General features: G+C 42.0%; 2 protein-coding genes across 3 annotated transcripts; one reads left to right on the top strand and one right to left on the bottom strand.

Annotated features, from left to right (window-relative positions):
* The first annotated feature begins 8079 nt into the window (after positions 1–8079).
* On the top strand, positions 8080–10257 carry LOC109159295 (dnaJ homolog subfamily B member 4-like). The gene is made up of 3 exons (XM_019307401.1): positions 8080–8444; positions 9157–9566; positions 9641–10257. The coding sequence occupies exons 1-3, from the start codon at positions 8280–8282 to the stop codon at positions 10077–10079; spliced, it is 1014 nt and encodes a 337-aa protein (XP_019162946.1). The 5' UTR covers positions 8080–8279; the 3' UTR covers positions 10080–10257.
* A 284-nt stretch (positions 10258–10541) lies between these two features.
* On the bottom strand, positions 10542–20752 carry LOC109159130 (homeobox-DDT domain protein RLT1-like). 2 transcript variants are annotated; one of them, XM_019307153.1, is made up of 20 exons: positions 20277–20752; positions 19059–19508; positions 18844–18923; positions 17765–18058; positions 17578–17667; positions 17316–17480; positions 17002–17224; positions 16755–16855; positions 16491–16577; positions 16194–16346; positions 15745–15900; positions 15203–15412; positions 14714–15119; positions 14399–14583; positions 13716–14225; positions 12678–13289; positions 12446–12550; positions 11707–11955; positions 10813–11553; positions 10542–10779 (listed from the first exon to the last, which is right to left on the bottom strand). In XM_019307153.1, exons 1-19 carry the CDS (start codon positions 20410–20412, stop codon positions 10816–10818), a joined length of 4950 nt encoding a protein of 1649 aa, XP_019162698.1. In that variant the 5' UTR covers positions 20413–20752; the 3' UTR covers positions 10542–10779; positions 10813–10815. The 2 variants fall into 2 exon arrangements, with proteins under 2 accessions (XP_019162698.1, XP_019162699.1); XM_019307154.1 differs by having other exon boundaries at positions 10542–10773; positions 10807–11553.
* Positions 20753–22002: the final 1250 nt, after the last annotated feature.

The following is a 22002-nucleotide window of genomic DNA, read 5'->3' on the forward strand; positions in this document are numbered from 1 at the left end:
CCGATCCTTAGCCTCCTCCTTGGCTATGGTGTTCACCCGGGAAGATGGACTGGAGTCGCGTCTATTAACCGCTCGGGTGTAACATTTCCGGGCGGATTAGACATCGCCACGGACCACACCGACCCCATTGGGGGTGGGGAATTTCATGCACAGGTGGGGCATAGAAATTATCCCACCGATCTTCATGATGGCGGGTCGGCCCAAGATTATGTTGTGGACGCAATGGAGGTTGACCACAACAAATTCCAGCTCCGTTTTGATCGACTTTGGAGGTGCACCAATCTCGACCGGGAGCGCTATTTTTCCCTCGGGGTAAATAAGAGCCCCGGTAAATCCTGACAGTGGTACACCGACCGGAGTCAGCTCCTTCCTGTCGAGGCCAAGCTTCTCAAAGACGTCCAAGTATAGGACGTTCACACTGCTGCCCGTATCGACCATAACCCTCTGGACGTCTGTCCCCTTAACGTCAATCGTGACCACGAGCGCCTCCATGTCGTGGTCACTGCTGCTAGGTTGGTCTTCAACGGTGAAGGTTATGGGCTCCATCTTCTGCCTCTTCCCGGTCTCCCGGGAATCCACTATAGCGACCGGGCAATTGGTCCGCGGTCGGGAAGCATCTTCCAGCCCACCAAAAATGACATGGATGGTAGGCTTTCCGGACGGGCGGCTACCAGACGGATGGTCAGGGTCCCGTCGGTCATCATGACGATCGTCTCTTCGGTCCTGACCTGATCAATCGGAGCGGTGATGAGAACGCCTGTGATCTCTCCGATCGGTATTCCTCTTATTGTCTTCTCTCTTCCCCACGCACTTGTCCAATTTTCTCATGTTAAGCAGATCTTCCAACAATTGGCGCAAGTGGGTACACTCCTCGGTGTCATGCCCGGCGCATCGATGGTAAGCACAATGCTTACTCTTGTCAGGGCCGTCTCGATCGGGATGGGGGAGTTTGATGAGATTGCAGGACTGGGCGTACTGCATGGCCTCCGCTGCGGATCGATTCAAGGCCGTAAACTCGCCAGGCCTGGTGCGGGATCGGGGATTGTCATCTCCCGACCGATGTTCCGCCCGGCCGGCCGGTTTACGGGACGAAGAGCCGACCTCCTGCAAGCGCTTTACAGCGTTCGCCTCGCCGGCGTTGGCATAGTCTGTGACCCTCCGAAGGGCCTCCTCATAACTGGTCGGGGGGTGTAGGATGAAGTCTTGATACAAATGTCCCGCCCGGAGAGATATGTGAAGCATATGGGTGGCGGTCGCATCGTCCATAGGCTCGACCTCCCCGACCGCTGCCTTCCACTTGACGAGGAAATCGGTCAAGCTTTCCCCTTCTAGCTGCTTGGCCTTCTCAAGATACATATAGGACTTTCTCACCACTTTGGAAGTAATGAACTTCCTCACAAACTTGATCGCCAACGTGTCAAATCTGTCGATCGAGCCCGGTTGTAAGGTCCGAAACCATTCTGCTGCTCGACCGGTGAGCGTAGAGTAGAATGCCCTACACATTACGGCGTCTGAAACGCCCTTCATCATCATGTTGCTGTAAAAATCATTCACATGGGCTTCAGGGTCTGCCCGTCTGTCATAACTCTTCTTTCCAGAGACCTTCAAGTCGAGCGGGTAAGGCTGGGCCATTACCGCTGTTGTGAAAGGCGTCTGGTGCAGAGTCGATTGGTTGACCGGGGGTGTTGCAGGGTACGCATTCCTGAGCTGCGCAACTTCCGCCTGGAGGTTATAGAGCAATCCTCGGGTTTCGTTGAGCTCGACGGTTTGGACGGCTTGGGCTGTTTCCCGAGCGCGTCGCCGTCGGTGTGATCTCGACCCGCTATACCCGGATGAAGCATCCTGACTAGCGTCCTGCATGTGCACGTCTTCCGGTTGGCGATTCGGATCTTGGGGTCCCAATCTTTGCCGCATTTCCGGTCGGAGACGGTCAAAAGCTACCGCTCGGGCAACTTCTTCAGGGTCCTCCGCTTGGGCGGGAACCTCTTCTGCTTGTTGGGCCTGCCGTGGTGCCTCCATCGCAACAGCACCCCCCGACCCCAACCGCGAACGAGCCGAGCGTCGAGCCCGGGAAGTGGGCTGATGCTGCGGCTCTACCTGAGCGGCCGGGTATACTGGAGGGGCGGCGGCTGGAGCCGTGTACGCAGGCGTGAACGGTGGGTAGCCAACCGGAGGAGTATAGTACATCGGTTGGCCTGGCCAATACCCATACGGTTGAGGTGGGACCGAGTACGGATACTGACCGGGATACATCATCGGTTGCGGGTATTGCTGAGCGGGCGTATGAAATCCCGGTTGTATGTAGTTCACCGGCTGTTGGGCGGCCGGGTATGTGTTTGATGGATGCGGTGGCGAGAGGTTGAGGTTTAGAACGACCGTCTGACCTTGCTGTTGGGTAGCGTGATGGTCAGATGAGCTCGCCGCATCCGCTTGGTCGTCGGCGAAGTTGTTGTATGCCCACGGATACATTGTTGCAAAGAGGCCGAGTGCTCGTCAAGACGTAGCTTTGTTGCACAGGTCCCCACAGACGGCGCCAAAATGATACTGCTAATTATACGTAAGCAATATAAAATAACCCGAGATCGAGTAAAGCAAATAAAAGACTTTATTGATCACGGTAAAGGCCCTAAGTACAATCTACTTGGTTGCTCTGAGTGCCGACTGACTGCGGTCGGGATGCTCTAATAACAACCTATCGATCGTCCAAAAGTCCTTTACACTGTAGCTACTGTGGGTATTTATAGCCGCTATGCCGGGGACAGGATTCCAGCCGTTCGGCATGTCCTCCACGTAGCCACCACGTGTCATCCTCCCGGGTGCCCTGTCTGTCGTCGTGAAGAGCCGCCACGTGTCCTTTTGCCAGCTCTCTCGCCAAAGGGCTACCGCTCGGTGGTCGACACCAGCGCTCGGGCAATTCCCGGTCGCTTCCCGACCAGGGTCTTCATGGAAAGCCCGACCTGCTACCTGCAAAGACAAAAAGACATAGACAAAGGCAAGTCGGTCGTGGTGGAGCTTATGTCGGTCGGGATATTCCCTACCAATGATGTAATGGATAGTAACATGCTATTAGGTGAAATTGCATATATTTGGAGTGTTCAGTGGCCTAATTGTACCCTTTTTTTTCCGTTCAGTAACCTAATTGCACTTTCAGGTTACGTTCAGTGGTCAATTTGTATCTTATTCCAAAATAAATTGATAACTTATGTTCCAACTTTGTTATTGTTTTGAGTGACGAAAGGATGAAAGATGTGAATCGATAATTAGATTAACCAACAGAATAGGAGCTACAAGTATATCAGAAATAGACCTCTAACTAACGCTCAGTAAAAGTCTAAACTAACTACACTATTCTATAACAATATTTGACTATTACAATTGAAACACAATAAGAATAATAATATTAATATAACTAACACACCCCCTCAAGCTAATGGCTGGTGCAACACAAAATTTAGCTTGTCCCATAGAGTAGCAAAGCGAGGAGCAGGTAACGGTTTGGTGAGGATGTCTGCTAGCTGATCTGTAGTAGAAACATAGTTGACGACGAAATCTCCGGAGGCGACCTTATCTCGAACAAAATGGTAGTCAATCTCCACATGTTTTGTGCGTGCATGGAACACTGGATTAGCACAGAGGTAGGTAGCCCCAAGATTATCACACCACAAGGTAGCCGGCTGACGAGAATGTAATCCAAGTTCACGTAGCAAGGAAACCACCCAAGTAACTTCGGCAGAAACATCAGCCAGCGCCTTATACTCAGCCTCGGTAGACGAACGGGCAACGGTGCGCTGCTTCTTTGATAACCAGGAAATAAGATTTGACCCCAAATAAACTGCAAACCCACTCGTGCTCTTCCTATCTATTGGACACCCGGCCCAGTCGGAGTCCGAAAAAGCATGTATGGTGATCGAAGAAGATGGTGTTAACCGTAGCCCGTAGTGAATCGTCCCTTTAATGTAACGTAGTACTCGCTTAACCAGACTCCAATGATCAACTGTCGGCGCATGCATGAATTGACACAGTCGGTTTACCGCATATGACAAGTCTGGTCGTGTAATGGTGAGATACTGTAAAACCCCCACAATACGACGGTATTGTGTAGGGTTGTCAAACAACTCGTCAGAAGGAGTAACAACCTTGGTGATAGCAGCTGGTGTAGCCAGAGGTTTATAGTCAATCATGCCTGACCGACCAAGTAAATCAGACATATATCGGCGCTGTGAAAGAACAATATTATCCCCGTCTGTAACTGTCTCAATCCCTAAGAAAAAACTTGGTGTTCCAAGATCTCGAATTTTAAAGACCGAGGCAAGACGGTGTAATAAGTCACGAACCAAAACTGAATCATTGCTCATCATAATAATATCGTCTACGTAGACCAGTAAGTAAACCCGAGAAGTCCCCTTAGTATAGTAGAACAAGGAGACATCAGTTTTAGAGGCCTTGAACCCTGTAGAAAGAAAGAAATGATGTAGCCTTTTAAACCACGCCCGTGGAGCCTGTTTGACGCCATAGAGAGACCGTTGTAGTAAACAGACATGAACAGGTTTAGTTGGGTTTTCGTAGCCTGGGGGTTGTTTCATATACACTGTTTCTGCCAGATGACCGTTTAAGAATGCATTATGTACGTCTAACTGGCGTAGTGTCCACCTGTTTGACACAGCAAGAGAAAAAAGCATACTCACCGTGATGGGTTTGACCACGGGGCTAAACGTGTCAAAGAAATCCTCCCCCACTACCTGGTTGAACCCTTTTGCAACAAGACGCGCTTTATAGCGCTCTACCGAGCCATCGGCATTGCGCTTGGTCCTGAATACCCACTTACACCCAATAATATTCATATGAGGTTCCGGTGCCACTAACCGCCAGGTATGATTATGTAACAATGCATTAAACTCTAGATCCATCGCCTCCCGCCAATGAGGGTGTCCTACAGCCTGGGAGTAGCAAGATAGGTCAGTAGTTACTGTTAACGCCTGAAACGGCTCATCTGTGCCTCTAGTCATATGCCGAAGACGCATGACATGATCCCTAGTTTGAGGCTGAGTACGAGCCTTACGAGCTCGCGGCCTGGCAGGTGTGGTGTGAGTAATGGCCAAAGGTGGCGGTATACTAGCCAAAGTCATAGGTTCAGGACCTGAGGGAGGAGGTGTCGGTGCATGCGCCGGTGGTTCAGATTCCGGTGGAGAGTACGGTATAATGGGCCCAGTACCCCAAGGCACCGCAGGTAGTGGTGGTGCCTGTATCACATTACCTGTTTCAAAAGGAAACACATTTTCGTCAAATCGGACGTGGCGACAGATGTAGGTTCTGCCACTCGCCAAGTCGATGCATCTATATCCCCTAAAGGAGTTTGGGTAACCTAAGAAGACGCAGGGTGCTGAGCGATACTCAATCTTATCCCTGTTATATGGGCGTAAGAAAGGGTAGCACCGGTACCCGAAGACACGAAGAAAAGTGTAGGGTGGTGGTGTACTATAGAGACGAGTGTATGGACTATTAAATTGTATAGCAGACGAAGGTAAAAAATTGATTAAACAGGTAGCCGTTTCAAAGGCGTAATCCCAGTATTGTTGTGGGACTTTGCCTTCAGCTAGTAGAGCAATCCCGGTTTCGACAATGTGTCTATTCCGGCGCTCCACACGGCCGTTTTGTTCATGTGTATAGGCACATGACTGACGGTGATTAATTCCCTGTGTTTGAAACGTATTGTGCAGTTTGCGGTATTCACTCCCTAAGTCCGACTGAATTGATTTGATAGAGCGCGAGAATTGTCGCTCTACCAGGACCCGAAAAGAATCAAAGATTTTATAAATATCTGATTTCACCCTTAATGGGTAAAACCAGCAGAAGCGGGAAAAATCGTCTACAAATAGAACGAAATAACGAAAGCCATTCGTAGACATTACAGGTGACGGACCCCATATATCGGTAAAAACCAAATCTAATACATTTTCACTTTTATTTGGGACCCTATCTAATTTAAATCTTGCTGATTTCCCAAGGTGGCAAGCTGCACATAACTCCACGGACTCGGTTTTATTGGACTTAATCGGACAATTCTGTAGAATTTTATTTAGGACGACTTTGTGGGGATGACTAAGACGACGGTGCCACACAGTGGGTGTAGCACGGGAACTGACGAACGCATGATGTGTCCGGGAAACCGGGAGCTTATACAGTCCGCCCGATGCACGACCTTTAAGAAGAACTGCTTTGGTTGTGGAGTCCTTCACAAAAAAACAGTCAGAATGAAATTCAAAGAAGACCCTGTTTTCAGATGTAAATTTGTTAACGGATAAGAGTGGAACAGACAAACTCGGTACGTGTAAAATATCAGACAGATATAAATTTTTAGATACAGAAGGAATTAATGCACGACCGACTCGCGAGATCGCCAAACCTGCCCCGTTTCCAACTCGTAGCACATCGGGTCCCCCATACTCCTCAGACTGCTGCATCATCCCCGCGTCCGGAGTTGCATGTGCGGTGGCGCCAGTGTCCGGGAACCAGCCGTCGCCCGAGCCAGAAGTCGACGACGCCGGAGCTTCCCCGGATACGGCCATGTGTGCTTGAGGCGGCTGTGTACTGTACCGTTTGAAGCAGTACACAGCCGTATGACCATGCGAACGACAAATTTGGCACCTCGGATTCCCGTTTCGGCCGCCACGTCCGCCACGCCCCTGTCATCCGCACCCACCGCGCCCACGGTGGTTCTGAGTCTGCCTGCCGCCATTGTTCGGCGCTCGGCGAGCATACATGGCGGTCGGAGGAACACCAGGCTCAACCGCCGAGGGGTAGTCATCCACGAGTATAAACTCGTGCGCCTGCAAATGGTCAGATAAATGAGCGAGCGTTACTGGATTCCCGGAGGCAGTGAGAGAGGTTGCGATCGCCTTGAGCTTCGGCCTGAGCCCGCGGAACACATACAAATTTTGTTCCATTAAAGAGAGCGGCCGACCAGCCTGAACAAGAGCCTCGTCAAGCATCTGCGCACGGCCTAGATAGTCGGCGATCGTGGCATTCCCCTGGCGTAGCATTTGGAACTGCCCGGGCTGAGGCATCGCGCCTGACTGGATGAGCCGAGAGCCTGCGTAATCGACGCCCAAACTTCTGCCGATGTATTGCGCCCAACCGCGAGATGAAGAACCTCATCTGACATTGCGGAAACGAGGAGCGACAAAATTGATTGGTCTTGTCTCTCCCATATTTTGAACGCCGGATTGGGAGTGACAACAACCGTAGCAGCCGCGGAAGTGGACTCGCCGGATGATGGCACTTCGATGGTGGCCGGCGGACACGGAATGGTCCCATCGACGTAGCCGAGCAAGTCCTGACTCCGGAGGAATGGGAGCAGTTGCGTACGCCAGAAGAGAAAGTTGCGAAAGTTTAGCTTCATGGACACAAAGTGGTGCGCCCCGTTGAGAGGATTGGCGCTGGCCGGAGACGGAGAACCGGCGGCCGAGACAGTGCGTTCCGATGAGCTAGAAGCCATGCTGCCGGAAGGTGGTGGTGAGAGGGGGTAAATTTAGTGGTGGAGATAGATTCTACACCTGACTTGATACCAGATGAAAGATGTGAATCGATAATTAGATTAACCAACAGAATAGGAGCTACAAGTATATCAAAAATAGACCTCTAACTAACGCTCAGTAAAAGTCTAAACTAACTACACTATTCTATAACAATATTTGACTATTTCAATTGAAACACAATAAGAATAATAATATTAATATAACTAACAAAAAGAAACCCTCATTTGTTATCTAAGAATATGCACTGGGTACATTTTGCATTGTGTCCGTATATAATCAACAAAGTATTACAAGAAAGTAAATCAGTGTAAATTGTTTATAACTATCTAAAATTAAAAAAGTCAACAAATCATTTTGGTTAATAGTCAAATTTGTAACTTTGTGGTTACTAAATTGAATTTTATTGTTGTTAATTGTTGATTAAGAATGTTATAGTTAGGGATCTTTTGGTCCAAATGGAGTGATTTGTTTCACTAGCAGCCATGGCTCAACTCGAAACTCGAAAGGATAGAATATAACTGAGAAAAAAATAATAGTTTGGCATATATTGCGTCGGCTTGTTAGGCTGTCGAGATAGACCAACAGCACCGCTGAGTGCTGACATCAGAAATCTTGAAGCTTCTTTCCATCTTGAATTGGTATTCCTTCTTTCCAGTTTCCAGACCCCTTCTATCTATTCCAAGATCAAGCTTCACACATATCAAGATTCTCTGTGTTTAAGTTCGAGAAGAAGAAGACGAGGTGATGGGGGTGGATTACTACAAGATATTGCAGGTGGATAGGAATGCAAAAGATGAAGATTTGAAGAAAGCTTACAGAAAGCTGGCTATGAAGTGGCACCCTGATAAGAACCCCAACAACAAGAAAGAAGCTGAGGCCAAATTCAAGCAGATCTCTGAAGCTTACGATGTATGTTAACCTCTTTCATGGATCTATGCTCTTTTTTTCAGATTTGTGTTTTGTGACTTTGATGGTATTGTAATGTTTGGATTAAATGACACTAGATTCGATTGCTATTATTCTTAGCTTCTCGTAAAGATCCATCCTTTTGGAATTTATCTGGATTTCGTGATCGGATTGCAGATAGCTTATTGATTTGATATGCTTACTATGAGGTTGATTAGAGAACTATTAAAACGAAGAAGAAAATTTTAATGGAATAGCTCTGCAATTGTGATGTTTGAATTAGAAGCACAGATTTTTATTGCATAGAGGTTAAACCCTTTAAATGACTTCTTGAAATTATGTTATTGGATTGAATATTACACCTGATTTGGATATGCCTATAATGGATTAATGAAATAGCTAATGGAAGGAAGAAGAGAGGCATGATGGATTTGTCTTGAAGGTGATTATCTTGATAATTTCTCGAGAATGATTGTGGAATTGGATGCATGTGTCTATAAGCGGAAAAGAAACCTTTGATTGATGTTAATATTCTGTTAATGAATTGGCATTTGCTCAAAACTGGAATATGGTCTCGTGTTAGTGTCATGTTGGATCAAACGGATTGACTTGTGTGAGTCTTTTGCTTGTGTTTGTGTGTGTATCTTGTGGTTTATTTGAAGATTCGGCTATTTATTCAACAAAGGCAGATGTTTATGTGTGCCTGTTTCTACAGGTTTTAAGTGACCCGCAGAAGAGGGCAGTCTATGATCAATATGGCGAAGAAGGGCTTAAAGGACAAGCACCACCACCAGATGCCGGTGGGACAACATACTTCCATCCAGGGGACGGGGCATTTAGATTCAACGCCAGAAATCCGAATGATATTTTTGCTGAAATTTTTGGTGGGTCGAGTCCTTTTGGTGGTGGAATGGGAGGTGGTAGCCGCATGAGAGGTAGTTCAAGATTCCCTAGTTCATTGTTTGGGGATGATATCTTTAGTTCGTTTGGGGATAGCAGACCAATGAGTTCAGGGCCCCGGAAAGCACCGCCAATTGAAAGAAAGTTGCCTTGTAGCCTAGAGGAACTCTACAAGGGAACCACCAAAAAGATGAAAATCTCGAGGGAGATAGTTGATGCAAGTGGGTAAGTGCATCATTTGCCATTCCCACAATACTTTCTTGTTTGCTATGTTCTCTAATAGTGATTATTACTCTCAGGGCCACAATGGTGGTAGAAGAGATTTTAACCATCACAATCAAACCCGGTTGGAAGAAGGGAACCAAAATCACATTCCCGGAGAAAGGGAACGAAGAGCCAAATGTCATTCCCGCAGATCTTGTATTCATAGTTGACGAGAAACCACATAGCACGTTTACGAGAGAAGGCAATGATCTCATCGTCGTACAGAAAGTATCGCTCGCTGAAGCGTTAGCAGGCTATACAGTCCATTTGACGACGCTGGATGGAAGAAACTTAACAGTGCCTATCAACAGCGTCATACACCCGAATTATGAAGAGGTGGTGGCGAGAGAAGGGATGCCGATACCTAAAGAGCCCTCAAAAAGAGGCAATTTGAGGATCAAGTTCAACATCAAATTCCCAACTAGATTGACATCAGAGCAGAAGACTGGAGTGAAGAAATTGCTTGCTTCCTGAGAAGATAACATCTCTTCCCCCTGTTTTCCCCAGTTGAAGCTCCTCTTGATGCTTTCAAGTTCCATTATATGCACTTGTCCTTGCAAAATTTGCTTGCAATCTGTGTGGAATTATATCAATGGAGAGTTTTAGATTTCAATCAAAGATTATATAAGTTAATATCTGTACAGTTTATATAGATGAGTATATCCTCCTTGAGTTCAATTGCATTCATTCAAGGGCATTTCATCCTTATATTTTATAATAATATACTATTGGAATATAAAAAATGAAAATATTGTTACTGACAAATGTACTCGAAGCAAACTCTGTCCTGTGATTCTAACTAATAAAGAACTACATCACTTATAATTGACCAGTTTAAAAATCAAAAAGACCAATAGACTGCTCTTGTTGGAAGTTAAAACCTTTCTCTTAAATGGCATTATAAATGGTGGAGGCTTAACTTAAAAAAACACGACAGAAAAGCATTAAAAATGTATTTCTAATGAACAAAATTATACCAATGCTATGCTAACAAATAGTACTAACCCATTGGTTGCCTTGTATTATTACAGTTCGCGCTGGCAACTCTTGTGGTATTCTAAGACATTGTTATATACAAAAATCGCACTTCTTCAAAAACTGTCATTGGAAGAGTACAAATTTTAGTACCGGGATTTCCCCACTGCAAGTGGGTAGTACCCCCAAAAATTTCTAGATTTTTTTTTTTTTTTGAAGCAAAAATTTCTAGAATTTAATCACTATAATCTCCATGAACTTCAGAATCTGAGCCTTGATCATCCTCTGAATCTCCATTTCCATCCAACTCATCTTCACCGTCTTCCATGTCTACATCGCCGCCCCCTAGATTTTGGTTATAATCTGGATATCCACATTGATTGTCATCGCTACTATCATCTACATCGTCATTTGGTATTTCCATCATGTCATCACCTCTATTGGAAACCTTGAAGTGTATTTGTCGTTTCCCAAACTCGTATGGGTTTTCTTGGGCACTGTCATCAGATTCCCCGCTAGAACTGTTGTCATCGTTCTCAACTTGCATTCTTCCAATATTCATGTCAATTGCTTCTCTTTCATGGCCATTGCTTCTAGGTGATTGTGAATACCTTTCAAGGTTTGCCTCGTCACCCAGATAATCGGGCTGTATCTCGTCGATGACTAACTTCTCAGTTCTTCTCCTCCTCAGAGTTCGACGACCACGCCTATGCTTATGTCCCTGTGCTTCGCCCTGTTGGATTAAAACTTGAGTCAATGTCTCGCTGTGTCTTGCACTAGGCCTCGAAGATCCTGAAACCGATGCAGCAGTTTCTTTTGGCCATCTTCCACGTGGGCGACCAATTCCTTTACTGCGGACCACTTGCCTGCCTGAGTAATTCCAGTTTTCCTCTTTCAACTGTCCATTCTGATCCAACATCATGGGCTCTACCTTTTGAAGGTTCTTTGTGGAAGCATACCCTAAAGCAGGCTTCTATGCAATGGAAAAAAGATGTTAATAAAGCTTCATTGTGAAGTTACCAACCATAAATGAAGTAAAATGCTACATGATCACAACTCAGAAACACCAAAAACAATTTGGCTTCATCTAAAACAATTAAGTTGATAACGGAAAATAACACTTAACTATAAAGCTGACTTTGAGTTCATTGGTGTTCTGATCTGGATCATAGGAAACAGCGGCATCAAGTTCCAGGAGTCTCAGCCCCACAGCTGCAGTAGTTTGTGGTATCCAGGGAAGCTCAGGAACAGATCCAGGAAAAGCAGAATGGCAAGCAGTAAATCGTGAAGTAGAGCAGCCCAACAATTCCTTAGTTGTCTCAAAACTTGATGACAAATAATCACGCTTCAGGAATCCTTCAAGCTGAGTCAGATTCTGCAACAAATTTGTCAAGCATTTAGACAAACTTCTTGTTCTACCCTTTTCATTTTAAAAAAAGTTGTCAAGGGAAAGGAGGGAGGGGAACTAATGGTTCATGCAAGAGGTGCACCATTTCCCACATACAAAAGTCAATATACACGTGCAATTTACAAAATATGAGGGAAGAGACATAGATTCCACATAGTTGACCCCAACTAGCTTGGGGTTAAGGCTTACTTGAGATTCCTAATCTATTCACTATTTCACTTCACTCCTTATCCTTGTTTTCCTATCTTAAAGACAATCCATCATGATCCAGACATTTGGATACAAATCTTATAGAAACAAATAACTGCAAATCCCCGTCTTAAAATAAACCCAGAGCCCTCAAAACTTGCAAATGCAGCTGTTTTGTTTGAATATAGAAGTGTTTGTTCATTACCATAAAATATACATATCCAGCTATATGAATATAAACAAAGTATAAATTTAAAATCTTCAAAACCTGCAGAAGATCCTCAGTGGATGATGAATTGTGCAGCCTTAAACCCCATATCCTCCTACATTCTTCTGTCCAAGAAGGCTGAAGTGCCTCAGATGGTATAGAAACCTATTGATTGAAGCATGCAAATAGCGTTTGTTAAAAAGCAGATCCATACAGGTAACAGGTTAGAATCTGGGATAAAAAGGTCCCAAAATAAACAAGAGTTGTAGGGATGAAAGTTTAGAATCCTTACCTCAAGCATAGATAACAGGGCCTTGATCATTCTGATTCTCGGAGGACTTGAGACAATCAAATCCTTAGAGTCAACTTTAATTTTGTCCACATTGATTGATGGTTCCAAAAAAGTTATAATGCCATCAACTTTGCCAAATGCCCTGTGGCAAGACGGGCAAAGGCCCTCTTCAAAAAGATAAGAATCAAGACAGGCATCACATATTCCTAATAAAGGTGAACACCTTTTCTTCCTGAATTCCACGGAACATAAATTTGAAGAACCAAAGAACTCTTTCCACATCCAAATTTGAAAATCTTGGTATTTCCTCAAAGCACTCCCCTTCTCCATCTCATTTCTTCCCAGCTCAATTTTAAAAGAAGAAGAATATTCGCATCCTTCAGAATTTATATTACAGACCATACTGTTAGGACTATCAGCACTGGCATAGCAAGCAGGGCTGATACTTGCTTCATGTCCAGTTGTGTTTCTATGTTGAACCATAGAATCAGCATTTGATATAGTACTCCGAACACACTCCCTGAAGGGAATCTCGATCTTTTGCAGCATCATATGTAAATGAGATTCCCGAATCCCCCGTGTTTCCAAAGATGTCAAAAGAGCATCAAATACCTGGAAAAAGTGAAAACACCAATAACATAGACGAACTGTTAGATGCTAGGTACAACAACCAACAGATGAACATGGCTATAAGATGTTTAAGTGACATAAATGGATGAACATGATCATAAGATATTTAAATGAAGTAAATTTCCATGGTATAATGTCCACAGGACACTCTAAACCGATTGAGAGAAGTTTGAAATGTGTCACCATCAATGTGATATAGAGGCATTCAAATTGAACCATATAGAGTGTGAAGTTTAACCTCAAGGATATTTCTAGTTGTAATAATTCATGGAGACATAATTACTTATGACCAAACTTTTCAATGCCCATACAGCAGAAAATTAGGCCATTAACCCCACCTCCTTTAGTCATAATGATTCCAAGGAAACAACTAAAGCACACATCATAAATAAAAGTTAAAGTTCTTACTTCTTCAGTGTCAATGACCTTCCAGCAGCCACCAGGTGATTCAACAAAGATCCTGCCAGACCCTGGATCATGACTAGAACCAGAGGCAACAAATACCCAGTAACGATTACGCCTTCGATCTTGACCAAGAGGCAAAGACCTGTAGACATACATCTCCTCTGCTTTATGGCCTATGAATGATTTCAACTGCATGCGTGACCTTTCTGCAGTATGTCCACTTGGCAGATTCGTGGTAAGTTCCTGTGCTACTGAACTCTTTTCGGCTGAAAATATTTCAAGATGACGCTTCGTACTGGTATTACCAGTAGAAGTCTCATTTACCTCTGCAGTTGTTGATGCCTCATGATTTTTATAATCGGGAATAGCCAATGGACTTTGACTGCCCTTAGCCACAACGTTGAAAGAAGAATCAGGTAACTTATTTAGATTCTCATCCTTTGTACGCCTTTTGTCCAATTGTGCTTCAGCCCACATCTGTTTCTTAAGAGCATTTGCAGCATCAAGTCGCTCCTGGAAAAACTAACCTGGTTAGATAACAAATGGAGTATGCAACTTCAATACCAACTTAGGAGAAATTTTCCCCCTTCTAATGGGATCGATCTATTAATCACAAAAGCACCCAAAACCAATCAGGTGCATCATGCTTTACGAAAAACTGCTCTGGAAAGGAATTAGAAGGTAACCTCAAGAATTGCACGGATAGAGTTCCCTTCATTTGCAAGACTGATCAATGCAGTAAGAGCATTTAGGCGCTCTTCAACACAAAGATCAGAATATTCACCTTCAGTAAGTCCTTGAACCCATGGTTCACCTGATTTGCTTTCATCTATTTCTTCACCTTCTTGGCCAGGGTTTCTTTCCCTAATACCTTTATGAGCAACATCAATTAATAAATTAACAACTAATAACTTCCAACAATCTGCAAAGTCAAATCATAACAAGGATAAAAGAATTAATTGGAACACCAAGCAGACAAAAAAAAAAAGAATTGTCCATACCAACAGTATCAAATCCATTTGGCAGAGTAACTTCTTCAGGAAGGTTGTACTTCTCATTCAGTGAGCAAGCCTCAACTTCACTTTGTTGGTAACTAGGTTTGTTAGCAGCAGATGGAGTACCCAAATCATCAACTTCTGGAACATCAGTGGCATCACATTCAGAATCATCATCTCTTTCTTCATCATCACCATTCTGTCCAGCTAAGAATCCATTTAGATATCTCTGTATTTTCTCTCTTGCTGCTGAAATTATTGCTTCAGCATCTGCAGGATCCTTCCTAAAAGCTGGTCGAACACAGTATGTTGAAGGGGCTATTCTTTCAAAAAGTACTGGGTCCCTTGACAAAGCAACTGAAATAGAAGCTTCAGGCGTCTTGCTTGTTCTGAGGTCACGAAGACCAGATTTCTTCAAGTGAAAACAATTTGATCAAAAAGGAGATTTCAAACAAAACAATCAAATTAACACCACAAAGAGAGAAATAAAGCTACCTGAATCTTCTCAGCAAGCTCTATAACATTTAAGCCCTTCTCTCCTTCAAGAGCAAGAACATGATATGCAGCAAACTTTACAGTTCCAGGTGCCAACCGATGCCTGGATTTGCGCTGAAGCATATGCCCCTTTTCTTGCATAACTGCAACTGCATTTTCAGCAGCAGAACCACTTCTTAGGGTGGATACAATGTCTTCACATCCTTTAGTCTGCATACAAGGAACCATAACACGATTTGGAAGAGAAGAGAGGAATGCCACACTCTACAGTCTACACCTTGTTCTCTTTGTTTATTTCTTAAGGTTTCTGCTCTTTTAGTTAAAGTTACTCCAAAGGGAGAATTCATAAATCCACAGTAAAGCAAAAGCTGAGTATGCTCTACAGAGGCGTTCACTTGTCCAGTATGTTCAGATGCACAATGAACATTAAACAAATTCAAGACAGTTAATATATAGGGGTATTGATAGATAACCTTAACCTTAGAAACAAGACCCAACTAAAGAATAGGAAAAAAGATATGAAATATGAAAAGTAGAAGCACCTCATCACTATCATTGAAGTTTGCCCCTTCTTTATTCTTTTTCTTCAACTGAGGCCCAAATCCAGCTGAGAGTCCAAGTTGCCTCAGTACTTCAGGCCATGTTAATAGATTTAAATGCTTCTTCCAGTTGCATATATCAAACCCCCAAAGATAGGCCTGCCACAGAAAGCATCATCAAGTAAGACTCTGCAACCTACTAGATGTAAATTAGCTTAAAATGCAACAGTCAAGGGATTCAAGTCCCAGAAAAACATAACATGTCTTGGGACTTAAAACCCATAACCCATCATGGAAAAGAAATTGCCCAAATTTGGGACTATAGCAGGCCTCTACGGATTCAATATATCTAACATGGGAAAAGCGGTATTAGATCATAAACCCCCACTAGATCCTTGTACTAAATGACCCCTTCATATCATATCAAATTGAGCCGCCAAAGCTTTGATTACCCCTTGAACTATTTTAGGATGTCCGCCTTCAGGATTGACAGCATTATATTGATTTGTTCCAGGCCCACCAGAAGGTGTTCGCGCAACATCTTCAATATCCTTTATTATCAGTTTAAGAAGCACAATATGTATCTCGCTCAGAAGTCTTGAATCCTGATAATAAGAGGCAATTTAGATACTCTCCTTTTGCCAAAGAGAACAGAAGAGAGAGAAAGATGCGAAATAAGATCAAAAGGAAATAAATAAAGGCTATCTAGTAATTGTATTGATTGACCAAAGCCCTTCCAGGAAACTCACATAGTCATGGAAACCTTGAACAAATTCATCAAGAGTGAAGGGCCAAAGATCAAGAACATCAGCAAAATTCAGGCAAAATCTCCAAGCCTGTAAAAGCAAAACAAAATGCCAATAACTTTTTAGGAAATTTTAACCAATTAAAAAATCAAACTCCGCACACAATAGCATAAACTATAAAGAATTAAATCCTAAGCACACAAATTAGATTATTGGACATTCTGAGAAGATGAGATAAAGGATACAGAAATAATAATAGCTACATACCATGAGAAGATTCCCGACATTGTCATCCGAATCAATCCATGGTTGGATGGGAAATGGCTTTTTCATTTGGACAGATTTTGGAGGGAAGTCACAAAGAAATTCTGAACCAAAGAGCACACAATCATTTAATATAGATTTTGGAGGGCATAAGATAATTTAATATAGTAAATAATATATGTTCTATTATAATGAATAAAATTAGACAGGAAAAAAAATAGTCCAGCAGAAGAATGCCAACTACACCTACCTCGGAATAACTCAAGGTTTTGCAAGGTGTTATAATCAAGAGAAAGAATTGAGGGCAACCCTTTGCTGGAAGCAGCCAATTCCATTAGTTCCAATCTTTCATCCTCAATTAACTCCATGGATTCCTTTGCAAATTTGCGTGCTGCTGCCCTCTCCATAGCAGCCTTTTGTTTTGCTGCTTCCCTCTCTGCGCGCAGCTCTTCTTTTAGTCTCTTCCTCTCAGCCTATATATAATTGACAAATGATGTGGTAGCTAGTTAGCAACTAAATTAAAATGGAAGTATAAGGTGAAGCTAAATTACCACTCAAGCTTACCTTGATAAGCTCTTTCTGCATAAACTTCTCTCGCCTTTCCATTTCACGCCTTTCCTCACGCTGAAATCTCTCCTCCATTCTCTGCTGTTCTCGCATCATTCTCTTTTCTTCTTTCCTTCTCTCACGGTCCTGTCTTTCCATTTCCTTTTTCATTTGTTCTTCCATCTTAAGGGAGATGGAAAATGTAAGTTTTAAAAAATACAGATATAGCTTCAATTTGCTACTCAGTTTCAAGAAATTCCAAAGGCCAAAATGGGGTTACCTTTTTCCTTAAAAGATCCTGCTTCTCAAGTTCTTTTCGGATCCTTTTCTCATGAGCTTGAACTTCTCTTTCAGTTCTAGCTTCATCAGTCTGCAAGAAGAAATTTAGTAAATAAGCAAACAGGACAGGTCACAGATGGGAGATAACAGCAATAGCAACACTGCATAAATTCATCAAACAACAATACCTTGCGTTTCCGCTCCATCTGTGAAGTGCCATCATTACAAGCAATAAATTCACCATCACCAGTAGGAGATGAAAATTGTCCCTGTCTGCTCTGTTGAAACAATAAATTGGCACTAGAGACATGGCCTTCAGCAACATATTCCCTGGAAAGGTTCCCATTGCTTTCTGTGACTGACAAGGCTTTAGCACTGGGACCATTGGCAGGTGAATCATAGATATAGGATGGGCCAACTTGACCATATCGATCAGATCTAGCCTTATGCACAGCAGGCTCACAGGAAGTTTTTGGTAATGTCTGAAAATGAAGTGCATTTACACTTTAATACAAATAAACAACTTGAATATTGCAATTCAACTTCCAAAACGAAAGGCGCATGATATACTAATTATAACAAAAGATTTACACTGGCAGGTCCACAAAAATAATTAGCTGCAATGGAACTATAGAAAACTATGTGAGACAGGCTTTAAATACACCAAGCTAATTCCTACTCGGTGTTATTAATAATATCATAATGTGATGACATCATAAAATGGGAGGTCCATTTATGCACGCATGGTAGAGTAGAGTTCAAGGCTAACAAGCATAAAACTTTTAGCTTGAGAAAAGCAAAACATTAATGGCTGGCTTACACGCCCATCTTATAGGCCTCCATATTTTCTTAATGTATTTATTCACAAAGTCATGTAGCAAATATTCAACACAGACACACAGTTCCAGCTCAAATACTATAGTATTCCAAAGTCATCTATTCTGTTTAAACACACATTTCCCACTATAACTCTAGAATGGGTGCCACCTTCCTGGGCCTCAACACTACCATTCCTCTTGAAAGATATCTTTAAGAAGTATGCCTCAACAAACAAAATTCGTAATAGATTGACATGTCACATGTATGCAAATCAACATGAAATTTGTAATCCAAAGTAATTAGTCATAAAGAAGTTAACAAGAATACTCAAAAAACAACCAACAAGCAAAAAAGCACTTCACATTCAAAACAACTTGAACAGATAAAGAGTGGATCTATCAATCATCACACAGAACAATGAAACACACACAGAGAACCACGAACCGACATTGATTTGCTTAGCTTCACGTGACCCAAACGACATTCGGTCATAGGAATGCTGATAACGATCCCGATGCTCTGTCTCCGCTGCTCAACAAGCAGCATAAATAGAATCAGCTAAAATTTCTAGAAAAGAAACTCCAACTAAAAGTTGAACAATCACAAACCACAAGACATAAGTATAGATGCCCCAAATGCACCAAATGAGCAATTTAAATGTACCTATAGATGCCTCAAATGCACCAGGTGGCAATTCATCGAACTCCACACCAAGAACAGGTCCATCTTCCCGTAAAGGGTGTCCCAACTGCACCTCAATACAAGCAATAATTTGGTGTTGCTTTACCACCCTTGGTGGCTCATAATACTTTGGAGGTCCTGTCAGCATGTCATCCCCATTATCAAACTGACTTGATCTGGAACCAGAGCCTGATCCAGACCCATGATCACTACCTGGCTCAGCCATTTCTTCATCCCTAGGTGACTCCATGAGACTTCTCTTACCACCAATCCCATCAGCATGTCCAACGCGTGGCTTCAATGCTGCCCCACCTGCTGCTTCCTTCTTATCCTTCAATCTCCGATGACAAAACCACATCTGCAACTGCCGATCAGTCAAGCCTAATTTATCTGACAGATCTGCTCGAGTTGCCTCAGTTGGGTATGTCTCCACTACAAGTCGAGGAAAATAAAAATAGAACACATTATATGATCATATTTGAACTTAATTGTTTAAATATCTTTAAAAAATAAGTAGAGATACACTTGTATAAATTAAACTAACCAAAACTTATTGAAAATCATAGTAAAGATGAGTTCTTCTCAATCATTTATAAGATAAAACATAAACAACTGGATGTGAAAAGAAGGGTTGAGAATTCAGTTCTTTCTAGACATGCTTTCTAAATGTTCATCAAATTTCAATAGGCTTTATTAGGCAGTGCATGGGAATGGCCTCACACTCCCGCATGATAAAGACCCGGTTACATATTTAAACATCACCATATCAAACATAATAAATTAACAAAACTAAAATGCAAGAACTGCAAAATTATATTAGCAGATAAGCATTCTACTATTCTAGCCCAGCATTAGTGCCCTGTATGCATTACAGCACACTCTGCTATAACCTAAATGCTACATTTCAACACTATAAATCATCAGAACAAATGAATTTCCCTAACACTCACGACTACACCAGACATTGCCAATTCATGGATCACCATAACATAAGAGATAGCCAGAAACAAAACAACAAAACAAATAATAATCAATTAACACGTTACAGTCCTAGCATGTAGGAAAAAAAAAAAAAATTGCAACACGAAATTACGAATATTAAACAAGCATACGTCCCAAAGCTGTGCTCTTTGGGACAAAACAAAGACCCAGCAAAAACAACGTGTAAATGTAGAGGGGCAAGAGAAGAAGTGGACATACTGGCATATACTTTTTCTAGGGTTTGCAATTGAAAAGGAGTCTTCATCTGGCGCTTAGGCTTCTTGTGCTGCCCCCCATCTGAAGGGCTGTGATTAGCGTTCTTGTTGCTCTCCTCTCCTTCTGAACCTCCCTCCATTGCAGATCAATCAAAGCTCACAGCGCCAAGATTTGTATCGCAGGAGCAAATGCTAGGGCTAAATAGCCCCACCGCCAAAGATTCTTCTACCGTGACAGCGAAGAATGCATAAAAGCGAGAAATTTCGAGGCGCAGCAACATAAATAATACTCCGTAACTACATAAATCTATATTGGGGAAGAAATTATAAAGGATTAAAAGAATAATACTGGAATAACAACAATAATTATTATAATTATTAAGAGAAGAAAACAAAACAAGGACGAAATTGAATGGTAGAAACATATGAACACAACAGTGGAAGCAGTCCCTTCTCTTGTTCGTTACAAGAAATCCCATTTTTCTTCTTCTATTTTTACTAAAATTGGGTAAAAATAAATAAAATTTTATGATGAATTTCAACTGAGCTTCTTTTTCTCTTTTTTTTTTTTTTATTCAATTATTCCATAATTGGTTCTGTCAAGTAATCATAAGTGGAATATTTTTCTTCATATACGGAGTATTAAAATTAAAATATTATTCGATTCTTTCTAGTTTTGGAGTTTATGCACTGCAGTTTTCAAGGGAATTAATCTCAATCGAAATTATATTTTTGAAAATTAGTTGGTTGTAATTTTTATTTTTTTTGTATTTAAAAAAATGGCGTTGTTCAATTTCATCACATGTTTATTACGTTATAAATATAATTTTTACATTGGTAAAAAAACAAGTATTTTTATAATATAACAATTTTAGAATAATATTCACCGGTATGTTGACTAGTCATGCAATTAATGTGACACTCAATTTTTTTTAGTACTAGTGCTTTTATTACAATGTAGTATCTCAATTGAAAAACTCACAAATGTTTCATTGAGCTACAAGCTACTTGTTGGCACACTTAAATTTTTATATTAACATGTCAATAATATGATTATGTCTAATGATGGCTAAAAAAATAATTCGGTTTGATGGTTTTATTAGTTCCATGCCTGACATGTACTATGTTAATGTTGTTTATGGGGTGTTTGGTTGAATATAAAAGTTTTTCTAAGGATTTTTTTTTTTTACAATTTGAGAAATATGTTAAATTTTGTTGTTTGATTCATGGAATTAAATTGCCAATGAAAAATGAATTCCTCACATTTGATGATAACAAAATATGAGGTAGGGGGGAGGTTCAATTGCGAAGGAACTCTTGTGTGAGAAATGAAGTGAGATTTGAGGCGTTGATCTAATAATATAGACTAACTGCCCAAAATGAAAGGGAAAAAAACTCTTCGTATGAGCGATAATCAATCAATAGCAACTTCAGATGAGAAATGTCTCGTAAAGAATGCCAATTTCCTTTGCGCCAAATATCACAATGAGAGACTCGTTTGCTGATTTGCTACTTCAGCTTTCGTGCATTGTGTATTTGCCAAAATTTTTATTTGACATTTTCGAAGATGAAGGAAACCAAAATATTATAAAAGTATAGTAAGTCCACTTGAAAATCAATAACAAACAACAAATACAGGATAATGTGCATAACTTTGCAACATGAGGTGCAGATCAGAACTTTGAACATTATATTAATGTGAACAAGTTCAAACCCATAATGTGCATGAC

This window comes from Ipomoea nil, unplaced genomic scaffold (assembly GCF_001879475.1).
Source record: "Ipomoea nil cultivar Tokyo-kokei standard unplaced genomic scaffold, Asagao_1.1 scaffold2826, whole genome shotgun sequence".
Classification (NCBI taxonomy): Eukaryota; Viridiplantae; Streptophyta; class Magnoliopsida; order Solanales; family Convolvulaceae; genus Ipomoea; species Ipomoea nil.